General features: G+C 42.4%; 1 protein-coding gene across 2 annotated transcripts in view; it reads left to right on the top strand.

Annotated features, from left to right (window-relative positions):
• Positions 1 to 25,098, top strand: part of ASH1L (ASH1 like histone lysine methyltransferase) — a 95,276-nt gene that overhangs the window by 53,442 nt on the left and 16,736 nt on the right. For both annotated transcript variants that reach the window (XM_060758153.2, XM_060758152.2), the window contains 10 exons: positions 4,239 to 4,312; positions 9,056 to 9,101; positions 9,373 to 9,481; positions 11,648 to 11,854; positions 13,270 to 13,416; positions 16,376 to 16,484; positions 19,548 to 19,709; positions 19,996 to 20,090; positions 21,156 to 21,313; positions 23,556 to 23,708. In XM_060758153.2, the coding sequence (XP_060614136.2) occupies positions 4,239 to 4,312; positions 9,056 to 9,101; positions 9,373 to 9,481; positions 11,648 to 11,854; positions 13,270 to 13,416; positions 16,376 to 16,484; positions 19,548 to 19,709; positions 19,996 to 20,090; positions 21,156 to 21,313; positions 23,556 to 23,708 (1,260 nt within the window). The remainder of the gene's footprint in view (positions 1 to 4,238; positions 4,313 to 9,055; positions 9,102 to 9,372; positions 9,482 to 11,647; positions 11,855 to 13,269; positions 13,417 to 16,375; positions 16,485 to 19,547; positions 19,710 to 19,995; positions 20,091 to 21,155; positions 21,314 to 23,555; positions 23,709 to 25,098) is intronic.

The following is a 25,098-nucleotide window of genomic DNA, read 5'->3' as shown; positions in this document are numbered from 1 at the left end:
ACATGTGTACTCAGCAGTAGAGTAGCAAAGCTCAAGGACAGATGTCTCCACTGTGTCTGATTGTGATTCCCAGGTTGTGCCAGTCAGCTTTTGTATGATATCATTTCTAGTACCCACCTTTTTCTTGATATTCAATCCAATCAGTGCTTCTTATAAGTCACAGCATGGTCCTGAGTGATTCCCAGGCATTTTGGTGTGCTGCAATGCTCCAGTAGGATTCCTTCCCAGGTCATCCTCAGAGCTCGAGATGCTTGCCTGTTCTTAAGGTGAAAAGCACACATTTGCATTTTAGATGGATTGGGAATCAGCTGGTTTTCTCTGTAACAGGCAGTAAGACCACCTCAAGCTTCAGAGAGCTTCTGTTGAACCATTTCACTGCTTCCTGCTTGGGTTGTAATGGCACAGTTGTCAACATAGGTGAAACTCTGTCCTTTCTGACAGTTTACCGGGCTTGTCATAAATAAATAACAGACTAGTGTTCTTCTGTCTTGCCTGCTTAATTTCCCTTGGCCCCACCAGCTTTCAGTTCAAGTACACAATCTCAATAATCAGCCACAGGAAGGTTTGCCCAGGTGGACTCTCTAGACCAGGGGTCCTCGAACTTTTTAAACAGAGGGCCAGGTCACAGTCCCTCAAACTGTTGGAGGGCCGGATTATAATCTGAAAAAAATCATGAATGAATTCCTATTTGTAGTGCAAAAAACACTTTAAAACAATACAATAATTAAAATGAAGAACAATTTTAAGAAATATAAAATTATTAGTATTTTAATGAGAAGTGTGGCCCTGCTTTTGGCTGATGAGATAGGATTGTTGTTGTTGTGTGCTTTCAAGTCATTTCAGATTTAGGTTGACCCTGAGCAAGGGCCAGGTAAATGGCCTTGGAGGGCCGTATCTGGCCACTGGACCTTAGTTTGAGAACCCCTGCTCTAGACCATTGCTTCTTAAACCACAAATGAAAAAAAAATTGATGGGGTTTGCAAAATTTGGCAACAAAAAAGTTTGCTGGATGCCACCTAGTGGCTGTTTTAAGCATGTACAGAATCTGTTGTGCAGTGTTTACAGTGAATTCTGCAGAAGAGGCTTCTTGAAAAATGAGAATCAGACTGTTTAACAAGCAAGCCTTGCCAAGAGCCAGTCTGAGTCCCTCTACTGAGGTAGAGAAGATGGGGATATAAAAGTTTTAAATAAATACTGATCACTTTATTGGTTGTGTTGGCTGATGTCGCAAGGGCTTTTCCTTGACTCGCCTTGCTCCACATTGATGTGCTTGATTGCAGTTTGTTTTATTCAGCAGCTATTAGTGCATTTTATTGATCTTAGCCAGGGGTTTTTAAAATTATGTTTATGTTAGTAGTTATTGCTTTGTGTTATTGTCTTTCCACTTTTTTTAGATGTGTGTTTGCACCTTTGAGTGCGTGGTGAGCTGCCCTGAGTCCCTTTGGGAGGTGGTGGTGGGGTATAAATAAATTATTATTATTATTATTATTATTATTATTATTAGAAACACAACAAGATGAGTCCACAGCAGAAAAGATCACTCTGCTCGCTGTTGTATTGGATCACACATCAGACACTTCCCAAGTGTCTAGGACTGTGTGATGCGTCAGCGAATAATGCGTGCAGATCCCAGTAAGGTGGCCTTATACAGCTGCCAGCTGGTAAGCGCCGATTGTTTTTAAGTGCAGTCCAAGGTCTTTAGGCACTGCACCTAGTGTGCTGATCATCACTGGGATCACTTTGACTGGCTTGTGTCAGAGTCTTTGGAATTCTATCCTTAAATCCTCATATTGTGTCGCTTTCCAGTTGTTTCTCTTCAATCCTGCTGTCACCTGGGATTGCAACATCAACAATCCATACTTCGTTTTTTAACACAATCGTGAGGCCAGGAGTGTGAATCCGGAAGTCCCAGAGTAGTTTGACGTCTTCATTTTCCGTAACTTCTTCCAGCTTGTGATCCACCAGTTAGTTGTCGCAGGCAGATGGTATTTGTGGCACAAGTTCCAATGAATCATCTGAGCCACGGTGTTGTGCCTCTGTTTGTAGTCTGTCTGTGTGATCTTCTTGCAGCAGCTGAGGATGTGATCTATTGTTTCATCTGTTTCCTTGGGATCTGTCGTCGACTTTTCAATTCTGGCTTTGATGGCATGTGTTCCAATGGCTTGTTCTTGGGCTGCCAGAATCAGGCCCTCCTTTGTCTCCTTTTTCAAAGTTCCATTTGTGAGCCGCATCCATGTTTTTTGTCAATTTGGCTCTCAAGTTTTCCCAGGAACAGTCCATGGAGAGCCTTTTTTTGCCAGTTTTGTCTTCTGCTCTGTGTTGTTGTTGTTGTTGTTGTTGTTGTTGTTATTGGGAGCATTTTTGCCAGTTTTGTCTTCTGCTCTGTGTTGTTGTTATTGTTGTTGTTGAGGAGGAAGAGAGCCTTTTTTTGCCAGTTTTCTCTTCTGCTCTGTGTTGTTGTTGTTGTTGTTGAGGAGGAGGAGAGCCTTTTTTGCCAGTTTTGTCTTCTGCTCTGTGTTGTTGTTGTTGTTGTTGTTGTTATTGGGAGCATTTTTGCCAGTTTTGTCTTCTGCTCTGTGTTGTTGTTATTGTTGTTGTTGAGGAGGAGGAGAGCCTTTTTTGCCAGTTTTCTCTTCTGCTCTGTGTTGTTGTTGTTGTTGTTGAGGAGGAGGAGAGCCTTTTTTGCCAGTTTTGTCTTCTGCTCTGTGTTGTTGTTGTTGTTGTTGTTGTTGGGAGCCTTTTTTGCCAGTTTTGTCTTCTGCTCTGTGTTGTTGTTGTTATTGTTGTTGTTGTTGAAGAGGAGGAGAGCCTTTTTTGCCAGTTTTCTCTTCTGCTCTGTGTTGTTGTTGTTGTTGTTGTTGTTATTATTATTATTATTCTCTTCTTATAGATCATTGTAGGCTAATTCTGTAGCAGTGGTTTCCAGTTTTTGGTCCTTCAGGTGTTTTGGACTTCAGCTCCCAGAATTCCTGACCATTGGACAAACTGACTAGGACTTCTGGGATTTGGAGTCTCAAATTTTGTAGGACCACAGCTCTGTAGTGTTCTGTGTGCTGGCAGACTTAGAAGTCTTTTGAGTGCCTGTAGTTTGATAGTCCACATCTAGGCCTCTTGATTGGAGACAATGCAAAATGTTAGTGCTGGCTTTTGGGGGGGAAAGTTACTGTTTGGAGATGTGTTCTGCTCTTCTTTAAAGCCCATGTTTCTATAACACAAGAGATACTTTTAACTTTAAGGAGAAGATCAACTTTGAAGGAAAGGATGTGACAGATTGTTGCAAAATGGCACAATATTGAAAACGCAGAGAAAAAAAAAAGTTATTCATACCTCTCTTCCAATAACATCGTTTATCCAATGAAACTACTAGACCAGTGGTTCTCAACCTTGCTAATGCCGTGACCCCTTAATGCAGTTCCATATGTTATGGTGACCCCCAACCGTAATATTGTTTTTCTTGCTACTTGATACCTGTCATTTTACTATTGTTATGAACTGTAATGTAAATATCTGATATGCAGCATGTATTTTCATTCACTGGACTAAATAGAGCACAAATGCCCAATATGCCCAAATGTGAATGCTAGTGGAGTTGGGGGGGGGGGGAGGATTGATTTTGTAATTTGGGAGTTGTAATTGCTGGGATTTATAGTTCACCTATAATCAAAGAGCATTGTGAAGTCCACTAGCAATGGATTTAAACCGAACTTGGCACACAGAACTCCCATGACCAACAGAAAACACTGGAAGGGTTTTGTGGGCATTGACCTTGAGTTTGGGAGCTGTAGTTCACCTATATCCAGAGGAGTGCTGTGGATTCATGCAACGATGGATCTGGACCAAACATAGCACGAATACTCCATATGCCCAAATGTGAACACTGGTGGAGTCTGGAGAAAATAGACCTTGACATTTCGGAGTTGTAGTTTTCGGGATTTATAGTTCACCTACAATCAAAGAGCATTCTGAACTCGACCAACAATAGAATTGGGTCAAACTTCCCACACAGAATCCCAATGATCAACAGAAAATACAATGTTTTCTGATAGTCTTTGGCGACCCCTTTGACACCCTCTCACGACCCCCTCAGGGGTCCCGACCCCCAGGTTGAGAAACACTGTACTAGACCAAATGAAGCATCTATTAATATCAAATGTAGTTATTTATTAAAATTGCTGCCACCAGAGGATGCATGCAAAAAAATGAGACTTTAATACTTATTTTGCTCTCTCTCATTTCAGGAAAATACCTACGCCAAAAGCGAATCGACTTCCAGTTGCCATATGACATTCTCTGGCAGTGGAAACATAATCAGGTGGGGGACTTTTCAGAAAAATGTCACAAGATGCCAAGGTTGCTTTCCAAGATAACTATGAAAAAGAAATGTTTTTTTTTTTTTTTTTTTTTTTGCTGTGGCTGCCCTGATATTAGCTGTACATTCAGGAGTCTTCTGCTGAAGTCAGCAACTGAGTGAGGAGGATTTATTTTTTGTAAAAAAGCAAAAAACAGAAATCCTTGAATATATCCTTGAATATATATATATATCCTTGAATGTATGTATGTGGCAGACAGATTCTATTACTTCCCTGCCTCCCAACCCCCATTGTTCCTCCAAATGCAAAATAGCAGCCGTTTTTTGTCTCCCGAAGCGTCCTACTTTCATCCTGCTGAGGACTTTTATTCTGAAAGCGCTTGACTTCTTCTGCAGGGATCTTGTGTTTTTTTTCCGACACGCCTCTGGAGAATTCAGATGTTCTGCCAACAGCGCTGAAAAATCTCAGACCTTTATTTTCCTTGGACGCAGTCCCAAACAGAGTGGAGGTTTTTATTATTTTTTTCTGTGTGTGTGTGTGTGTGTGTGTGTGTATATATATATATTCCATTTCATTCTCAGATGGAGAGGAATGCATCAAACAGCCCGGCCCCTCCTGCGTTCTCTCGAAAAAGCTTTCGTTTGTCCACTAAAAATAGGGTGGTGTCTCCTCCTGACAAAAGCTTTACACTAGAAATCTTGCAGTTGAGAGTTTTTGTTCTTTAGAAGGCCACCTCTGCTTTTTAAAAAGGTATATTTTAAGGAGACTCCTGTCCCCTTTCGCCCTGTTAACCCTTCCAGCTGTGTCCTCCAGTCACTTGTGTCTGTCCTTTGCCATAAGCCGATGGTAGAGCATGTCCTTTTGAATGCAGAATATGCAAAGTCCAGTCGTTAGACCAGTGGTTCCCAACGTTTTTTTGACCAGGAACCACTTTGACCAGGGACCACTTTGACCACAGAACGCTTTGACCAGGGATCACTTTGACCAGGGACTACTTTGACCACAGACCATTTGTCTTTGGACCACTTTGACTAGGGACCACTTCGACCAGGGGCTACTTGACCAGTAACCAAATTGACCAAGGACCACTTTGACCAGGGGCCACTTTGATTATAGAACACTTTGACCACAGACCACTTGTCTTTGGACCACTTTGACTAGGGACCACTTTGACCAGGAACCACGTTGACCAGGGGCTACTTGACCAGGGACCACTTTGACCAGGGACTACTTGACCAGGGACCACTTAACCAGGGGCCACTTTGACCACAGACCACTTTGATCACGGAACACTTTGACCACAGACCACTTGCCTTTGAACCACTTTGATCAGGGGCTACTTGATCAGGGACCACTATGACCAGTGACCACTTGACCAGGGACCACTTTCATTAGGGACTACTTGACCAGGGACCACTTGTCTTTGGACCACTTTGATTAGGGGCCATTTTGACCAGGGACCACTTTGACCAGGGGCCACTTTGACAAGGGACCACTTTGATCACGGAACACTTTGACCACAGACTACTTTGACCACAGACCACTTGTCTTTGGACCACTTTGACCAGGAACCACTTTGACCAGGGACTACTTGACCAGGGACCACTTAACCAGGGGCCACTTTGATCATGGAACACTTTGATCACAGACCACGTGTCTTTGGACAACTTTGACTAGGGATCACTTTGACCAGGGGCTTCTTGACCAGGGACCACGTTGACCAGGAACCACGTTGTCCAGTGACCACTTGACCAGGGACCACTTTGATTAGGGACTACTTGACCAGGGACCACTTGTCTTTGGACTCACCACTTTGATTAGGGGCCATTTTGACCAGGGGCTACTTGACCATGGACCACTTTGACCACGCACCACCTGTCTTTGAACCAGGGACCACTTTGACCAGGGACCACTTGTCTTTGGACCCACTACTTTGATTAGGGGCCATTTTGACCAGGGGCTATTTGACCATGGACCACTTTGACCACGCACCACCTGTCTTTGAACCAGGGACCACTTTGACTAGGGACCACAATACGATATTCAAGGATTTTGGTTTTGTTTTTTTTAATGGACTCTCCCCACTCAGTTGCTATCAGATTCCCCTATTAGGTAGCTTCAGTCATCTTCTTGCTTTCGTTGTCACTGTCCAGAACACTGTACAGGTGAAGCATGTTCAGTCTAGACACCCAACCTGACAAACAAGTAGGCAACATCTGGTACCATATAGGGCAGTAGTTCTCAACCTTTTGTTGACCTGGGACCATTTTGACCAGGGGCTATTTGACCATGGACCACTTTGACCACGCACCACCTGTCTTTGAACCAGGGACCACTTTGACTAGGGACCACAATACGATATTCAAGGATTTTGGTTTTGTTTTTTTTAATGGACTCTCCCCACTCAGTTGCTATCAGATTCCCCTATTAGGTAGCTTCAGTCATCTTCTTGCTTTCGTTGTCACTGTCCAGAACACTGTACAGGTGAAGCATGTTCAGTCTAGACACCCAACCTGACAAACAAGTAGGCAACATCTGGTACCATATAGGGCAGTAGTTCTCAACCTTTTGTTGACCTGGGACCATTTTGACCAGGGGCTATTTGACCATGGACCACTTTGACCACGCACCACCTGTCTTTGAACCAGGGACCACTTTGACTAGGGACCACAATACGATATTCAAGGATTTTGGTTTTGTTTTTTTTAATGGACTCTCCCCACTCAGTTGCTATCAGATTCCCCTATTAGGTAGCTTCAGTCATCTTCTTGCTTTCGTTGTCACTGTCCAGAACACTGTACAGGTGAAGCATGTTCAGTCTAGACACCCAACCTGACAAACAAGTAGGCAACATCTGGTACCATATAGGGCAGTAGTTCTCAACCTTTTGTTGACCTGGGACCATTTTGACCAGGGACCACTCTCCAACATTAGTACCAAAAGAGTTTCGGTCAACTTTAGATTCAGTTTCATTATTTGGGGTGCTCATCCAGAAAATTGCATTGGATAGACCACATCAGCTCTAGTTTCTGATACAGAACATATGCCATCCAGTCGTCACCATTTGCTTGCCCACAAAAAACATATTTAATAATCTAGAGCTGATGTGGCAGTAATAATCTTTCAGCCTCTCCCCTCCCAACATTCCCATTGCCTTGGTGCTATAAGAGGGTTTTACGAGACCGTTGCTCTCGTTGCTGCATGGTTTTGAGGAAACTATATAGTATTAGTGAGGCCACGGACCATATTTTCAGTTCAAATCACGGACGTGCCACCCTTTGGAAGACTAGAAAGCTGTATCCTTGTGATAACTAAGAGCACATTTTTCATGTTCCACAGTTTTGCAGTATTCTATAAAAGGAAGGATTTTGTTATTCCTAACCCACCACTTTCTGTACTGTAGGAGACTTCTTAGTTTGCCTCCCCCACATTAATAGTAATTATAGAGTAACTGCTTTCGTTATTTCAGATCTCTTGATATGTTCCAAGGGAAAATGTTCCACTGTGGACAACAGAGTTAGGAGGGCCTTTGTTGCAGTCAGGGACCTCCTGATTCTCAGCATGGCTGGCACAAGGCCGAGGAGAGCTGGTTGCTCCCTCATAATGGATACTACTGGGAGCCAAGCGTAACCCAGGATTAACATAAGCATTTCTTTTGTTAGTATAGAATTAGACGTGTATTAAACGTTTTGCATCGTGGCCATGGATACATTTCATACAGGTTAATGGGAGGGAAAACAGCGGAGGAGAAATTGAATTGCTCCCTTCCTCTTCTACCTAACTTGAGTTAAATAGCCATGATTTTTTTTTGAGATAACTGCAAGTCACTTCTGGTGTGAGAGAATTGGTCATCTGCAAGGACTTTGCCCTGGGGATGCTGTAATGTGGGAGGCTTCTCTCATGTCCCCCACATGGGAAGCTGGGGCTGACAGACTGGAGCTCACCCTGCTCCCCAGATTTGAACCAGCGACCTTTTGGTCAGCAGTCCTGCCAGCATAAGGATTTAACCCATGTAGAATCATAGAATCATAGAATCAAAGAGTTGGAAGAGACCTCATGGGCCATCCAGTCCAACCCCATTCTGCCAAGAAGCAGGAATATTGCATTCAAATCACCCCCAACAGATGGCTATCCAGCCTCTGTTTAAAAGCTTCCAAAGAAGGAGCCTCCACCACACTCCTGAACAGCTCCCACAGTCAGGAATAGTTTCTCAAGTTGCTCCTAAGTGAAAAAAAAGTGAATTCTGCAGAAGAAACTTCAGCCATACTTCCTAAAAATGAGAATCAGCCTGTTTAACAAGCAATTTGCTCACTCTGTCTTGGATTCAAACTGCTGACCTTCAGGTCAGCAGTTGAGCCAGCACATTTAACCCATAGTGCCACTGCAGCCCCTAATAGCCATGATAGTGATAGGAAAAGGCCAAGCTCTTGCTCCATAACTGGTGCAGGTTTATATTGAGTTGGCAATATATATATAATTATATTGAGCTCGGTTCTATTTCCACAAGTGTCCAAAGTAAAAAAAAAAAAGCACAATATAGTACTAAGACTTGTATTTCTTTGGATCCAGACCAACACATATTTAATTGCTTGTTGCATTTACTGTTTTAAGTCTATCAGCCCTCTTTTTGGGAGAAAGGAACTCTGCCCTCATGGAAGGGAAAATTAAACAGCATTGCTTCTCTGCTTTGGATGTCATGTCGCAATGTAATAAAAAGACTCTATTCTTTTTTTTTCTCTTTTCAGTTATATAAAAAGCCAGATGTCCCGCTCTATAAAAAAATCCGTTCTAGTAAGTAACCTTGTGTTTATATAGCCCGACTTTTATGGATCTCACGTTAGTGGAGTCTGCCAGCCATCTATCTTCACTTGGCTGCACTTTCTTTTCTCCTTGTGACAGTTGCCCCATTCATTGGGTGCCTTCCTCTGCCTTTTTATAGGCTGAGATTGTGGGGTTAGAGAAGGGGTACTTTTTCAATCCCTTCGGAATATTCTCGGAGCAAAATGAAGTGTTTGGATTGCTAAGGGAAAGGTATATTACCCCCCTTTGCTTTTATTTGCAGATGTTTATGTGGATGTGAAACCTCTTTCTGGTTATGAGGCTACCACTTGTAACTGTAAGAAACCCGAGGATAGCAACAAAAAAGGCTGCACGGATGACTGCTTGAACAGGTAAAACATAGATCATAATCAGTGTAAAGAAATGGGTTGCTGTGAGTTTTCCAGGCTGTATGGATTCATCACTGAGCCTGGAACCCCAGGTTTCGGCAGTGGCCAGAGGAGCTTTTGCACAGTTAAAACTTGTGCACCAGCTGCGCCCATACCTTGGGAAGTCTGATCTGGCCACGGTGGTCCACGCTCTGGTTACATCCCGAATAGATTACTGCAACGCGCTCTACGTGGGGCTGCCCTTGAAGACAGTTCGGAAACTTCAGTTAGTTCAATGGGCGGCAGCCAGATTACTAACTGGGGCGGCATACAGGGAGCATACCACCCCCTGTTATGCCAGCTCCACTGGCTGCCAGTCCATCTCCGAGCACAATTCAAAGTGCTGGTTTTGACCTATAAAGCTCTATACGGTTCAGGCCCAGCTTACTTGTCCGAACGCATCTGCCCCTACGTCCCACCTCGCAATTTAAGATCATCCGGGGAGGCCCTGCTCTCGCTCCCGTCAACAGCACAAATGCAACTGGCAGGGGCAAGAGACGGGGCCTTCTCGGCTGTGGGCCCCCACCTATGGAACATACTCCCAAAGGAGGTAAGATTATTGATTATTTATTTATTTATTTATTTACAGCTTTTGTATTCCGCCCTTCTCACCCCGCAGGGGACTCAGGGCAGATTACAATGTACACATATATGACAAACATTCAATGCCAATTTTTGACATACAAACATATACAGACATACACAGAGGCTATTTATTTATTTATTTACTTATTTTGAGGTTTTATATACCGACCCTCTCACCTTCAAAGAGGGATTCGGACCGGTTCACAACATGTGTTAACATACAAAGAATATACAATAACAACACAATGCCACTTCACAACACGATTAAAATATCAGCACTATACACATTAAAACATTTAACTTTTTTTGGCTGCCAGGGGAGCTGTTGCTTTCATCGTCCATCTGCGACGCTGGTGAATTACTTCCACATTCCCCGCATGCTTCCTCGCTGGAATGCTCTTTATGGCCTCATAAATTAGTTAATTTAGCCTCCCCACACTTTAAGGTGGTACCTTATTTTCCTACTTGACAGATGCAACTGTCTTTCGGGTTGCAAAGGTCGACAATAGGCTACACAAAATTGGTTGGAAACCCACTCCAAACCGGGCTGACTTCGAACTCATGACCTTTTGGTCAGAGTGATCTTAATGCAGCTGACACTCAGCCAGCTGCGCCACAATCCCGGTATTTGTATACCACTTTTCTCACCCCGAGGAGGACTCAAAGCGGTTTACACATAAGTAATGGCAAACATTCAATGCCAGTACAAACAATTACAATGATACACCACAATTAGACATAAATTAAATTTAAAAAATACATAAATGAGAAATAAAACAATCATTAAAACAATAAAACAGTTTCGTCCGTCGAATCGCCGTTCCAGTCATTGTCTTTCCGAAATGCTGCATACACTTACTTCTACTGCCCAAAGGCCTGGTCCCAAAACCATGATTTTTATTTTTTTCTAAAAGCCAGGAGGAAGGGAGCAGATCTTACCTCATTTGGGAGTATGTTCCATAGGCGGGGGGCCACAGCCGAGAAGGCCCTGTCTTTTGTCCCTGCAAGGCGCATCTGTGCTGATCTGCTCCCTTGCTCCTGACCTTTAGAAAAAAATTAGAATCATGGTTCTGGGACCAGGTCTTCAGACAATAGATGTATGCAGCTTTTAGTGGGACACGAACTGGAACGGCGACTTGACTGATAAGATTATTTTATAGTTTTAATAACTGTTTTGATATTTGGTAATGTACTGTTTTTAATATGATTTATGTTTAAAGTGTGATTTTACTATTGTAGTTGTAAGGCAGTGCATTTTTGCCATTATCTATGTGTAAACCTCTTTGAGTCCCCCTCAGGGTGAGAAAAGCGGGATATAAATACTGTAAATAAATAATAAAATAACTGGCCCTGATTGTTTCTTGTCTGGAATTCCCCATCTTCTGAGTGTTGTTCTCACTCAACACTCCAGAGGAATTTCAGACAGGAAGCAATCAGGGCAGGACTATTTGCACAACAGAAGCGTCCTATAGCAGAATCCATGTTTTGCTAGAAAGGCAGCCTTTCTCAAACTAAACTTCATTCTGTTCCATCCTCTCCATTCAGGATGATCTTTGCCGAGTGCTCCCCAAATACCTGCCCTTGCGGAGAGCAGTGCTGCAACCAGCGGATTCAGAGGCACGAGTGGGTGCAGTGCTTGGAGCGCTTTCGGGCCGAGGAGAAAGGGTGGGGTATCCGCACAAAGGAGTCCCTGAAAGCCGGGCAGTTCATCATCGAGTACCTGGGAGAAGTTGTCAGTGAACAGGAGTTCAGGTGAGAAGCCGAGAAAAAGGGATGGAGAAGCACTCAAGGCATATTTATTTATTATTTATTTATTATTGGGAATAATTTTTATTGATTAATATGAACAGGAAAAATTAAAATAGTTAGAGAGAAGGAAAAAAATGTATAGAAGGTTAGCAGTGGGTTAAACCCTTGTGCCGGCAGGAACGAAGACCGACAGGTCGCAGGTTCGAATCCGGGGAGAGGCGGATGAGCTCCCTCTATCAGCTCCAGTTCCTCATGCGGGGACATGAGAGAAGCCTCCCACAAGGATGATAAAAAACATCAAATCATCCAGGCATCCCCTGGGCAACGTCCTTGCAGACGGCCAATTCTCTCACACCAGGAGCGACTTGCAGTTTTTCAAGTTGCTCCTGACACGACAAAAAAAAAAACCATGGAAAGTGGGAGAACAGTGCACTGATAGGATAGTAGGAAAAAAGGAAGAGAAATAGATAGATAGATAGATAGATAGATATATTACATATATAGATTAAAATATTATATATATATATATATATGCATATATGCCATAAAATAAAGTTTAAAAAAATTAGAAAAAGGAAAAAAAGTGTAGATTTGACTTCCATTCTTGTTCATAGCAGTTCATCATTTTATATATATATATATATATATATATATATACACACACACACACACACACACACACACCATTATATTGTAATATTATTAGTAATGTTACATGTAATGTAAATATATAATTATAATTATATATATAAAACTTTTCTCTCTTTTTATAGAGTGGCATCTTTCTTTTTTTCTGTCCCTTGATTTTGGTTTTTTCCCCCCAATTCCAACTCATTCATCTTTCAATTCATTTTTAAGATATTCTTCAAAAAGTTTCCATTCTGTTTGTTTTATAAATCTTCCTGTATTTTGCCTTAAAAAGAAAGTTAATTTGTCCATGTCCTTTATCTCCACTGCTTTCTCGAGCCATTGTTCTTTTAACGGTATCTTCTCACTTTTCCAATATTTTGCTGCATTTATTATGTATTTATTTATGGCATTTATATGCTGCCCTTCTCACCCCGAAGGGGACTCAGAGCGGCTTACAAGATATATTTTCATACAATATATTATATTATTAGCATAGTACAATATTAGTATTATATATTATTATATTGTACGATACCATTATATTGCAATATTATTAATAATATTACATGTAATGTAAATATATAATTATAATATTGTATTATTATAACTAGTATTATATTGTATTACATTATAATATTATAAATATTATATGTATATACAATATACTATATTATATTATTAGTAAAGACAAGGTGGAAATGTATTCCAGATCTTGTTCAGAAGAGCAAGGGGGAATTATTTGCCTCCCGCAGACAATTTATAAATCCCTTCGCCATTCTTTTCCCCAGAAACCGAATGATTGAGCAATACCACAACCACAGCGACCACTATTGCCTCAACCTCGATAGCGGGATGGTGATTGACAGCTACCGCATGGGCAATGAGGCACGCTTCATCAACCACAGCTGCAATCCAAATTGTGAGATGCAGAAATGGTAAGGCTATTGTGTGTGTCTGTGAGATAATAAGCGTAAGCGACCCAAAGGTTCTAGTGGCACATTTATAATCTCATGACCTAACCTCAAACATGCACTCTTCCCAGATAAAATAGAAGGGCCATCAAGTCCAGCTCCATGCCATGACAGAGTATAAAACTAAAGAACTCCTAAAAGATATCCAGCTTCTGTTTAAATACTTCCAAGAAGGCGAGTCTACTGCTCAAAACACTCAATTCCATTGTCTAATCTCTCTAATATAAATGAAGTTCTGCCTAATGTTTAGGTGGGATCTCTTTTCTTGTAGTTGGAACTACAGTATATTCTCGAGTATAAAATGGGCTTTCCAGCCTCTTTTTTAGGCTGAAAAAGCTCCCCTCGGCTTATACTTGAGTCAAGATTATTTATTATTTTACTCTGTTATTATTTTTATTACATTTATTATTATTATTATTATTATTTAACAATACTATTATTATTACTATTACATTTATTCTTTTCAATAATAATAATAATAATATGATTTAATTCTTTGCCCACATGAAAGGAGGATGATGAATGGGATTGTGATGGTGTCGGACGATTTGGCTCTTTTAACTGGGATGATAATGTTTTAATGTGTATGGTGCTGATATTTTAATCGTGTAATTAAGTGGCATTGTGTTGTTATTGTATACTTTTTGTATGTTAACACATGTTGTGAACCGGTCCGAATCCCTCTTTGAAGGTGAGAGGGTCGGTATATAAAACCTAGAAATAAATAAATAAATAAATATGCTCTGGAACTTCCGGATTCAGACAGACAGAGTTTTGGAGCACAGAACTCCTGACCTCACGATCGTGTTAAAAAACGAAGTATGGATTGTCGAATAATGGTTTAATCAGAATTGGACAGTCTTAAATTACAGTTTTATGTAAACATTCAAAAACATTTAACCTTCTGATGGCTCAATTAATGTAATTTTATTGGTATCTATTTTTATTTTGAAATGTACCAGTAGCTACTGCATTTCCCACCCTCATCTTATACTCAAGTCAATACATTTTTTCATTTTTTTGTGGCAAAATTAGGTGCCTTGACTTACATTCAAGTCAGTTTATACTCGAGTATATATGGGTAATTGGTTCTTTTGTGTGTGTGTGTGTATGGACATACACATACACAACATTTTCAATTGGTTCAATAATGATAATAATAATAATAATAATAATCAAGAAGAAGAAGAAGAAGATTGAGCAGACAGACTACAAGCAGAGGCACAACACCGTTGCTCAGATGATTCATTGGAACTTGTGCTACAAATATCATCTGTCTGCGACAAAGAACGGGTGAGATCACAAGCCGGAAAAAGTTACAGAGAATGAACACGTCAAACTCTTCTGGGACTTCCGGATTCAGACAGACAGAGTTTTAGAGCATAATACTCCTGACCTTACAATCGTGTTAAAAAACAAAGTATGGATCGTCGATGTTGCAGTCACAGATGACAGCAGGATTGCAGAGAAACAACTGGAAAAGCTGACACGATATGAGGATTTAAAGATCAAACTCCAAAGACTTTGGCACAAGCCAGTCAAGGTGGTCCCAGTGGTGATCAGCACACATGGTGCAGTGCCTAAAGACCTTGGCCTGCACTTAAACACAATCAGCACTGACAAAATTACCAGCTGCAGAAGGCCACCTTACTGGGATTTGCACGCATTATTCGCCGATACATCTCACAGTCCTAGACACTTGGGAAGTGTTCAACATGTGATCGAATTCAACAGCCAGGAGAGTGTCTGCTGTGGACTCATCGTGTTGTGTTTCAAATAATAATAATAATAATAATAATAATAATAATAATAATAATAAGTGCACCGGGATTGTGGCGCAGCTGGCTGAGCGTCAGCTGCATTAAGATCACTCTGACCAAAAAGGTCATGAGTTCAAAGCCAGCCCGGGTTGGAGTGGGTTTCCAACCAATTGTGTGTAGCCTGTTGTCTACCTTTGCAACCCGAAAGACAGTTGCATCTGTCAAGTAGGAAAATAAGGTACCACCGTAAAAGTGTGGGGAGGCTAAATTAACTGATTTATGAGACCATAAAGAAGACTCCAGCAAAGCATTCCAGCGGGGAAGCATGCGGGGAATGCGGAAGTGCTTCATCAGCGTCGCAAATGGACGATGAAAGCGACAGCTCCCCTGGCGGCCAGAAAAAGTTAAATAGCCTCTGTCTATGTCTGTATATGTTGGTATGTTAAAAATTGGCATTGATTGTTTGCCATATATGTGTACACTGTAATCCGCCCTGAGTGCCCTGCGGGGTGAGAAGGGCGGAATATAAAAGCTGCAAATAAATAAATAAATAAATTATTTGTTACTACTCCAAAATGCTCAAGGCTAGTCTTGGGAGAAGCACAAAACAAGCTTGCTTCACTTTCTAACTGGCATCCCTTAATATAGCTAACGATAGCAGTCATATCATTTCTCAGCCTTCTCTTCTCCAAATTAGTAATTTCCCCTTCATTTATGAAAGTGTTAAACAACATTTATTATTTAGAAATAATAAATCCACTGCAGAAGAGAAGGATGAGAGGAGACATGATGAGGGGCATGGATCAAGATGGGAGGGGAAGTCATAGGGAGGAGGGAGCTGCCCTGGAGACTAGGACGCAATGGCTTCAAACGACAAGAAAGGAGATTCCACCTCAACATTAGGAAGACCTTCCTGACTGTGAGAGCTGTTCAGCAGTGGAACTCTCTGCCCCGGAGTGTGATGGAGGCTCCTCCTTTGGAGGCTTTGAAACAGAAGCTGGATGGCCATCTGTCAGTGGTGCTTTGAATGCAATTTTCTTGCTTCTTGGCAGAATGGGGTTGGACTGAATGGCCCATGAGGTCTCTTCCAACTCCAGGATTCTGTGATTCTATGAAAGACTTTCCCTTCTCATGACTGTAACTTGCACTCCTTTGTTTGACAGGTCCGTCAATGGAGTCTACAGGATTGGCCTGTATGCGCTGAAGGATATGCCTGCTGGCACTGAGCTGACTTATGACTACAACTTCCACTCATTCAATGTGGAAAAGCAGGTGAGGGTTGTAAGCTCCGATACAGGGGAATCATGGGAATAATTCTGTGTTTTGAACCAGTATTTTCAGGAACTAGTTTCCATGGACTTACCAGGTAAAGATATTGGGTGGAATTAGACATTTCATAGGTGTACCTATGTGTACCTAGATTTTGATGGGGAAATTATAGTGATGCAGCATATTATTTGAGAACACAGAAATACACAGAGAAGCCATTGAAAACCACAAGCACGTGGACAATATCAACAAAAAGGAGAAAACTATGAAAATAATCAGTCTTGCTACCAGTATTAAAAAACTCTAAAATTAGTACAATAAATAAAGAGCAACATTCAAAAAACAGGGGGATTCCAGACAAGAATCAATCATGACCAGCTAACTCCTCCTAACAAAGGATTCTCCCAGGCAGCAACAAGACAGGCTTTGAAGCTGCAAGGGCATTCAACCAGCCAGGCTTTGAAGCTGCAAGGGCATTCATTCTCAAGTCGATCCTGACCCAAGGGGAAAAAACCTTTGATTAATATTGAATGGACTTCCAGCTTCAAAGCCTGGCTGCTTGCTGCCTAGGGGAATCCTTTGTTGGGAGGTGTTAGCTGGCCCTCATTCCCCCAGGCAGGAAGCAGCCAGGTTTTGAAACTGCAAGGCCATTCAGTGCTAATCAAGGTGGCCAATTGCAACTTTCACACTTGCCTCAAGCGGAAAAGAGTTCTTTCTTCCACCCTGGACATTCCACAGTTATATAAATCTCACTTGCTTAAACAGAGGCTGGATGGCCATCTGTCGGGGGTGCTTTGAATGCAGTTTTCCTGCTTCTTGGCAGAATGGGGTTGGACTAGATGGCCCCTGAGGTCTCTTCCAACTCTAGGATTCTATGATCCTTACCCTTCCAGATGCTTTTTTAGTTCCGGTCCTCCTCTTCTTCCTTTTCCTTCTTCTCTTCTTCTGTATTTATAGCCCACTTTTTCTCTGCCAAAGGAGACACAAAATGGCTAACGATAAAAACTATGTGCATTGAAAGCTATCACATACAAACATTAAAGTAGGATAATGTTGACCATGCTGCCTAGGCTTATGGGAGATGAAGTCCAAAATAATTGTGTGACCAAAGCTTTGCTTATTTGGACTACGGTTAGTGGTTGGCAATTGAAAAATTGGGGCTATTTGGGAGGATGAAAATTTCTCTTTTGGGGGCTCTAGTTCCCTACATTAATGACTTCTGATAATGTTTTGGACAGGAGATGCAGTCCAAATGGTATTACTTTAGGGCAGCATTTCTCAACCTGGGGGTTGGGACCCCTGGAGGGGTCGTGAGGGGATGTCAGAGAGGTCGCCAAAGGCCATAAGAAAAAACAGTATTTTCTGTTGGTCATGAGAGTTCTGTATGGGAAGTCTGGCCCAATTCTATAGTTGGTGGGGTTTAGAATGCTTGTTGATGGTAGGTGAACTATAAATCCGAGCAACTACAACTCCCAGATGTCAAGGTCTGTTTTCCCCAAACTCCACCAGTGTTCACATTTGGGCATATAAAGTATTCCTGCCAAGTTTGGTCCAGATCCATCATTGTTTGAGTCCACAGTGCTTTCTAGATGTAGGTGAACTACAATTCCAAAACTCAAGATCAGTGCCCACCAAAACCTTCCAGTGTCTTATGTTGGCCATAGGAGGTCAGTGTGCCAAGTTTGGTTCAATTCCATCGTTGGTGGGGTTCAGAATGCTCTTTGATTGTAGGTGAACTATAAATCCCAGCAACTACAACTTCCAAATGACAAAATCAATCCCCTCCAACCCCACCAATATTGAAATTTGGGCATATTGGCTATTTGTGCCAAATTTGGTCCTGTGAATGAAAATACATCCTGCATATTAGATAATTTACATTACGATTAATCACAGTATCAAAATTACCGTTATGAAGTCGCAACTAATATAATGTTATGGTTGGGCGTCACCACAACATGAGGAACTGTATTAAGGGGTCGCGACATTAGGAAGATTGATTCCAACAGACCCGTCAACCTCTGAAGATGCCTGCCATAGATGTGGGCGAAATGTCAGGAGAGTAGTCCAGATTGGACTACTGCAATGTGCTCTACGTGGGGCTGCCCTTGAAAACAGCCCGGAAATTCCAACTGGTCCAACGGGCGGTGGCCAGGTTGTTAACTGGTGCTCCTTACAGAGAGAGGTCAACCCTCCTGTTTAAGGAGCTCCATTGGCTGCCGTTCATTTTCCGGTCTCAATTCAAGGTGCAGGTGCTCACCTACAAAGCCCTAAACGGTTTGGGACCCGCCTACCTCCATATATGAACCCACACGATCTCACCGATCATCTGGAGAGGCCCTGCTCACGATCCCACCTGCGTCGCAAGCGCGGTTGGTGGGGATGAGGGACAAGGCCTTCTCTGTGGTAGCCCCCCGACTTTGGAACTCTCTCCCCAAGGACATTAGACAAGCCCCAACGCTGGCAGTCTTCAGGAAGAGCTTGAAGACGTGGCTGTTCCGGTGTGCCTTTCCAGAATAGGAAGCTCCTAGCATCATGTCCCAAATGCACTTTATTAGAGATTTAAGATTGTCTGCACACAGCACTACCTCTAAAAACCTATACATGTCACCTGTCATGTCCAGAACTTTTAAATTTTATTCATTACATTTGGCCCGGCCTTAGTTTTAAATGTGTTGTGGTGTTACTTTTTTTTTAATGTTTATTGTTATTGCTTTAATTTTTTGTTTGTTTTACTGTTGTATTTGTTATGCTGCTATTTTATTGGGGGCCTTGGCCTTTTGTAAGCCACACCGAGTCCTTCGGGAGATGTTAGCGGGGTATAAATAAAGATAATAATAATAATAATAATAATAATAATAATAGTAATAATAGTAATAATAATGCTTCTGGAACATGGCCAGACAGCCTGAAAAACTCAAAGCAGCCCAAAATTATAGTGATTAATCGCTATGATTTTGAGTTTTTGTGTGTCAGTTGAAATCGACATAGGGCAGGCACCACTCTGGCCCCCTTTCCCAGGATTCTTTTCTGCAGAGTGTGACATGCTATCTTTTGTCTTCCCAGCAACTCTGCAAATGCGGCTTTGAGAAGTGCAGGGGGATCATTGGGGGCAAGAGCCAACGCATGAACGGCCTTCTGAGCAAAAGCAACCAACTGGTGTCTGCTCAGAGAAGGCCGAGCCGGTCCAAAGAGAAGAGGAAATCAAAGCACAAGCTGAAGAAGCGGGTGAGTGAGTACCGGCAGCCCACTTGCCCTTTTTGATGGGCACTATTTCATTTGAGTTTGGGTCAGGGGTGGTCTTGAGGCTCACGCGTGGCCCATGTGCTGTCCTTCACTCCTCCCAATCTTAGAAGTTTGATTCAGAGCTTGAAAGAACCACTCTTAGCTACAAACTCTCCGAATATCCCAACCAAGAGATGTCAAGAGAAATGTGGAATCCTCCCTCTGTGTATGTCTGCTAACATTGTTTTCCTCGGTTCGCTTTTGAAAGGGATTTTTTTCTGTCTTATAGAAGGGCCATGTCTCTGAGGAGCCCAGTGAAAGCTCAAGCACCCCAACTCGGTTGACTCCCCAACTGCAAATGAAGCCTATGTCCAACAGGGAAAGGTAGATGAACGTCTGCTTCTTCTTGCTTGTTTCTTTCCAACAGTTCAGTATCAAGTGATTTATAGTAGCCATCTGACACAATAAAACAGTATCCCCTTCCCATTTTTGAGCCCTCTTTCAAGTCTCGTCTCAGATGGGGAATCCTTTGATATCAGCAGAAAAACACATTATTGTGATCTGGTGAAATGATGCAGTGTCAGTAACTCTATACATGTACATATATATCTATATAAATAAAAATGTAATATTCGTTTGTGGGATTAACATAACTCAAAAACCACTGTGTGAATTGACACCAAATTTGGACACAAAACACCTATCAGGCCAACGAGTGATCAACACTCATAAAAACACTGAAAAACATAGCAGAAGGGGCTTAGAAAGCAAAAAAAAAAAAAAAACATTACAACTAATGCGCAAAACCACATATACACAAATATACACACACATATACACATATATTTATACACACAAAACATATATACACAGACTGGGCCACAGCAACGCGTGGCAGGGGATGGCTAGTATGTGTGTGTATATAGCACAATCCAAAATAATATATTGCAAATGATATCTTTATCAGGTTGACCAAAACACGTTATGCAAGCTCTTGACCCTCACAGACTTCTTCATTAACGTTAAAAGTCATTTTATCACAGAGCTGGAGCCCCTGGTGGCGCAGTGGGTTAAACCCCTGTACCGGCAGAACTGAAGACTGAAAAGTCACAGGTTCGATTCCGGGGAGAGCGTGGATGAGCTCCCTCTATCAGCTCCAGCTCCTCATGCGGGGACATGAGAGAAGCCTCCCACAAGGATGATAAAACATCAAAACATCCGGGCATCCCCTGGGCAATGTCCTTGCAGACGGCCAATTCTCTCACACCAGAAGCGACTTGCAGTTTCTCAAGTCGCTCCTGACATGACAAATAAATAAATAAATCAGAGAGCTGTGTCTTTTGAGGTGTTAAAAGCAGAATAAGGTAGTGATGAAGGGAGGTAAAGCCCCTGCTCCTGCATCTCGGAGAAATAATACCATACCTCTGCTCCTTCTGTTTCTTCCCACAGGAATTTTGTGCTAAAACACCATGTTTTCCTGGTGCGCAACTGGGAGAAGATCCGGCAGAAGCAAGAGGAAGTGAAACACGCCAGTGACAACATCCACTCTGCTTCATTATATACCCGCTGGAATGGGATGTGCCGGGACGATGGCAACATAAAATCTGGTAAGGACTGCAGGTTTAATAATAATAATGATGATGATGATGATGATGATGATGATGATGATAATGATAATTTTATATCTTACGTGCCTCTCCTTCTAACCTCCCTGGCCTCTATTGATATAAATACTACCTCTATTCATGACAAATAGAGCCGGGCTTTAGCACAGCAGGTTATCCACCAGCTGCAGTAAATCTAACTGATCAAAAGTCCGGGTCAGGGTGAGTTCCTGGCCTTTAGCCCAACTTCTGAGTAGATCAGTAGGTACTGCTTAAGCGGGGAGATATTTAAGACACCCGTAAGGAAATGCCAAAAAAATGTTGGCAGTTCAATCAAGGAGGAAGTTTACGAACAAAGCTCTTTGGCAGGGAAAGTGGTGACAGCACCCTCCTGTGGCCGGAACCGAGCACAGCCTCCAAGATGCTGAAGATAGGAAAGCCTATATATACCTCTATCTATGTACAGTTGTCTGTCTTTTCAGTGTATATGGCATTGAATATTTGTCGTATACGTGTTTTGTAATCCACCCTGAGTCCCCTTCAGGGTGAGAAGGGTAGAATGTAAATACTGTAAGTAAAGTAAACGAATAGTTCCATACTTAATTTTCTTAAGCTGTTACTTTTACAATGGAATCTATAGCTAGGTAGAATTTTAAGATTATCTTTCCTTTTTGCTAACTTCCTCTATCTTTACCAAGCATTGCTATGTTTTCTAATAAATTGTGTCATCTCATGATACGATAGTCTCAGTTTTGGCAGAGAAGGTTCAGGCTTAATTTGTGGTTCCCATAGAACTTTATTTTTATCAACACATTTCATCTTTAGGAGGAGCCTGAAAACGTGGTTGTCCCAGTGTGCCTTTCCAGAATAAATGAAACTCTCAGCAATATGTCGTCAAAATGCACTTTATTATTGATTTAGGATTGATTTCCGAAATTTCTATCCCAGTTATCTCCTACCTTGCTCATGCCCAGCATTATTTTAAATTTTAATTTTACATTTGGCCCAGCCATAGGTTTTTAAATGCTTGTTGTGTTACTGTATTGCTTATTTTTATTTTTGCTTATGAGTTATATTTTAGCTGTTTTGTATTGTTTGTTGCTATTGCTTTATTATTGTTGTATTGTGGGCTCGGCCTCATGTAAGCCGCACCGAGTCCCTTGGAGAGATGGTAGCGGGGTATAAATAAAGTTATTATTATTATTATTATTATTATTTCAAACACAAACAAGAAGAGCAGTGTGTTGTCGAAGGCTTTCAGGAGACCCCAGTGGCACAGTGGGTTAAACCCCTGTGCCGGCAGGACTGAAGACCGACATTCGAAGGTTTGAATCCAGGGAGAGTGCGGATGGGCTCCCTCTGTCAGCTCCAGCTCTCCATACAGGGACATGAGAGAAGCCTCCCACAAGGGTGGTAAAACAGTAAAACATCTGGGCATCCCCTGGGCAACGTCCTTGCAGATAGTTAATTCTCTCACACCAGAAGCGAATTTTAGTTTCTCAAGTCACTCCTGACATGACAAAAAATTAAAATGGCCAGAATCACTGGGTTGCTGTGAGTTTTCCGGGCTGTTTAGCCATGTTCCAGAAGCATTTTCTCCTGATGTTTTGCCCACATCTATGGCAGACATCTTCAGAGGTTGTGAGGTCTGTTCAAAACCAGGGCAGTGAAGCCATTGAAATCCACAAGCACGTGGACAATTTCAGCAGAAAGGAAGAAAGCATGAAAATGAACAAAATCTGGCTACCAGTAGTTTAAAAAAACCTCTAGAATCAGGACAGTAAATAAAGAGCAACACTCAAAACAGGTGAATTGCAGTCAGGGAACAATCAAGGCCGGCTAACACCTCCCAACAAAGGATTCCCCCAGACAGGAAGAAGCCAGGCTTTGAAGCTGCAAGGCTATTCAAGCTGGGCAATGGCAACATTCACTCTTATCTCAAACAGACAAGATTTCTTTCTCCCACACTGGACATTATTCCACAGATATATAAACCTCACTTGCCTAGTTTCCAACACATTTCACAACCTCTGAAAACGCTGCCATGGGTGTGGACAAAATGTCAGGAGAGAATGCTTCTGGAACATGGCCAGACAGCCTGGAAAACTCAACAGCAACCATCCAAAGCAGTAATGGGCAACGGTGGACGGCCTTAGTCCCTGATAGAGACCATGGAGGACCATATCTCCTTTGCATCCATTTCTACAACAAACAAAAAATTCTCTTATCTCCCCTTCTCTTTCAGATGTCTTCATGACGCAGTTCTCTGCCCTGCAGACGGCTCGCTCAGTTCGGACGCGGAGGTTGGCCGCAGCTGAGGAGAACCTCGAAGTGGCACGTGCGGCACGCCTTGCACAGATCTTCAAGGAAATCTGCGATGGTATCATCTCGTACAAAGGTGATGGCAGCCTGGGGCCAGGAATATTTTTTTCCCCTTTTCTCATCTGTCTGTTTGGCTGTTCCAAGTTGCTGATTTTCCTCTAACTGTGGGTTCCAGTCTTTCCCAACCCAAGTCCCATCAGAAGGTGGACTACAACTATTAGTGGAACCCCCAGTGGTGCAGTGGGTTAAATCCTGTGCCGTCAGGACTGAAGACCGACAGGTTCGAATCCAGGGAGAACACGGATGAGCTCCCTCTATCAGCTCCAACTCCTCATGCGGGGACATGAGAGAAGCTTCCCACAAGGATGATAAAACATCAAAAACATCCGGACGTCCCCTGGGCAACATCCTTGCAGCCGGCCAATTCTCTCACCCCAGAATCGACTTGCAGTTTCTCAAGTCGCTCTTGACATGACCAAAAAAAAAAAAACCTTGACAGTTGGGTGTTCTGGTTGGACCAATGTAGTCCCTCAGTATCTAGAGAGGCCTGAGGTGGAGAATACGCCTTGGGTACATCCAAACTGGAGTATTGCAATGCGCTCTACGTGGGGCTGCCCTTGAAGACGGGCCAGAAGTTTGAACTGGTACAACGGGCGGCGGCCAGGCTTCTTACTGGAGCAAACTATAGGGAGCATACAACACCCCTATTAAAACAGCTTCATTGGCTGCCAATAAGTTGCCGAGCCAAATTCAAGGTGTAGATCATGACCTATAAAGCCCTAAATGGTTCGGGCCATGCCTATCTCTGCGATCTCATCTCCTATGAACCAGCACGAGTTCTAAGATCTTCTGGGGAGACCCTCCTCTCAGTCCCACTACCGTCTCAAGCGCGGTTGGTGGGGACGAGAGAGAGGGCCTTCTCGTTGGTTGCCCCCCGTCTTTGGCACACCTTTCCAAAGGAAATAAGACAGGCCCCATCCCTCCCCTCCTTTTGTAAGAGCATGAAGACCTGGTGGTTTCAACAAGCCTTTGAAAATGACCAGTTCTAACTCAGCCCCACACATGGTCGAATACGGCCTTATTCTTCCTACCAGTTACCCAGATTCTTTCCTCTAATTGACCCCGGAATGAACAGCCACAGACCCGTTCCTAATATTATTGTTGCCTGCCATAGCATTGCATTTAATTCCTGGGCCCCCTAGAATTTTTGGGCTTGCACAAATCTTGGCCCGGCCTTTTAAATGTTTAATTGCCTTGAACAGGAAGGATTATTTTTAATATATGTGTGTTATGGCGACAATTTTTATGCTTATATTTTGTTTTGTTAATCTTATTGTTATGTCGTTTTTTACTTTGAATGTTTTGTGATGTTACCTGGGAACCACTCTGAGTCTCCTTGGGGAGATAGAGCGGTATATAAATAAACTATTATTATTATTATTATTATTATTATTATTATTATTATT

Source organism: Anolis sagrei, chromosome 12 (genome assembly GCF_037176765.1).
Source record: "Anolis sagrei isolate rAnoSag1 chromosome 12, rAnoSag1.mat, whole genome shotgun sequence".
In the NCBI taxonomy this organism is placed as follows: domain Eukaryota; kingdom Metazoa; phylum Chordata; class Lepidosauria; order Squamata; family Dactyloidae; genus Anolis; species Anolis sagrei.
The sequence above is the reverse complement of the archived record's forward strand: the minus strand, read 5'-3'. Positions and strand labels throughout refer to the sequence as shown.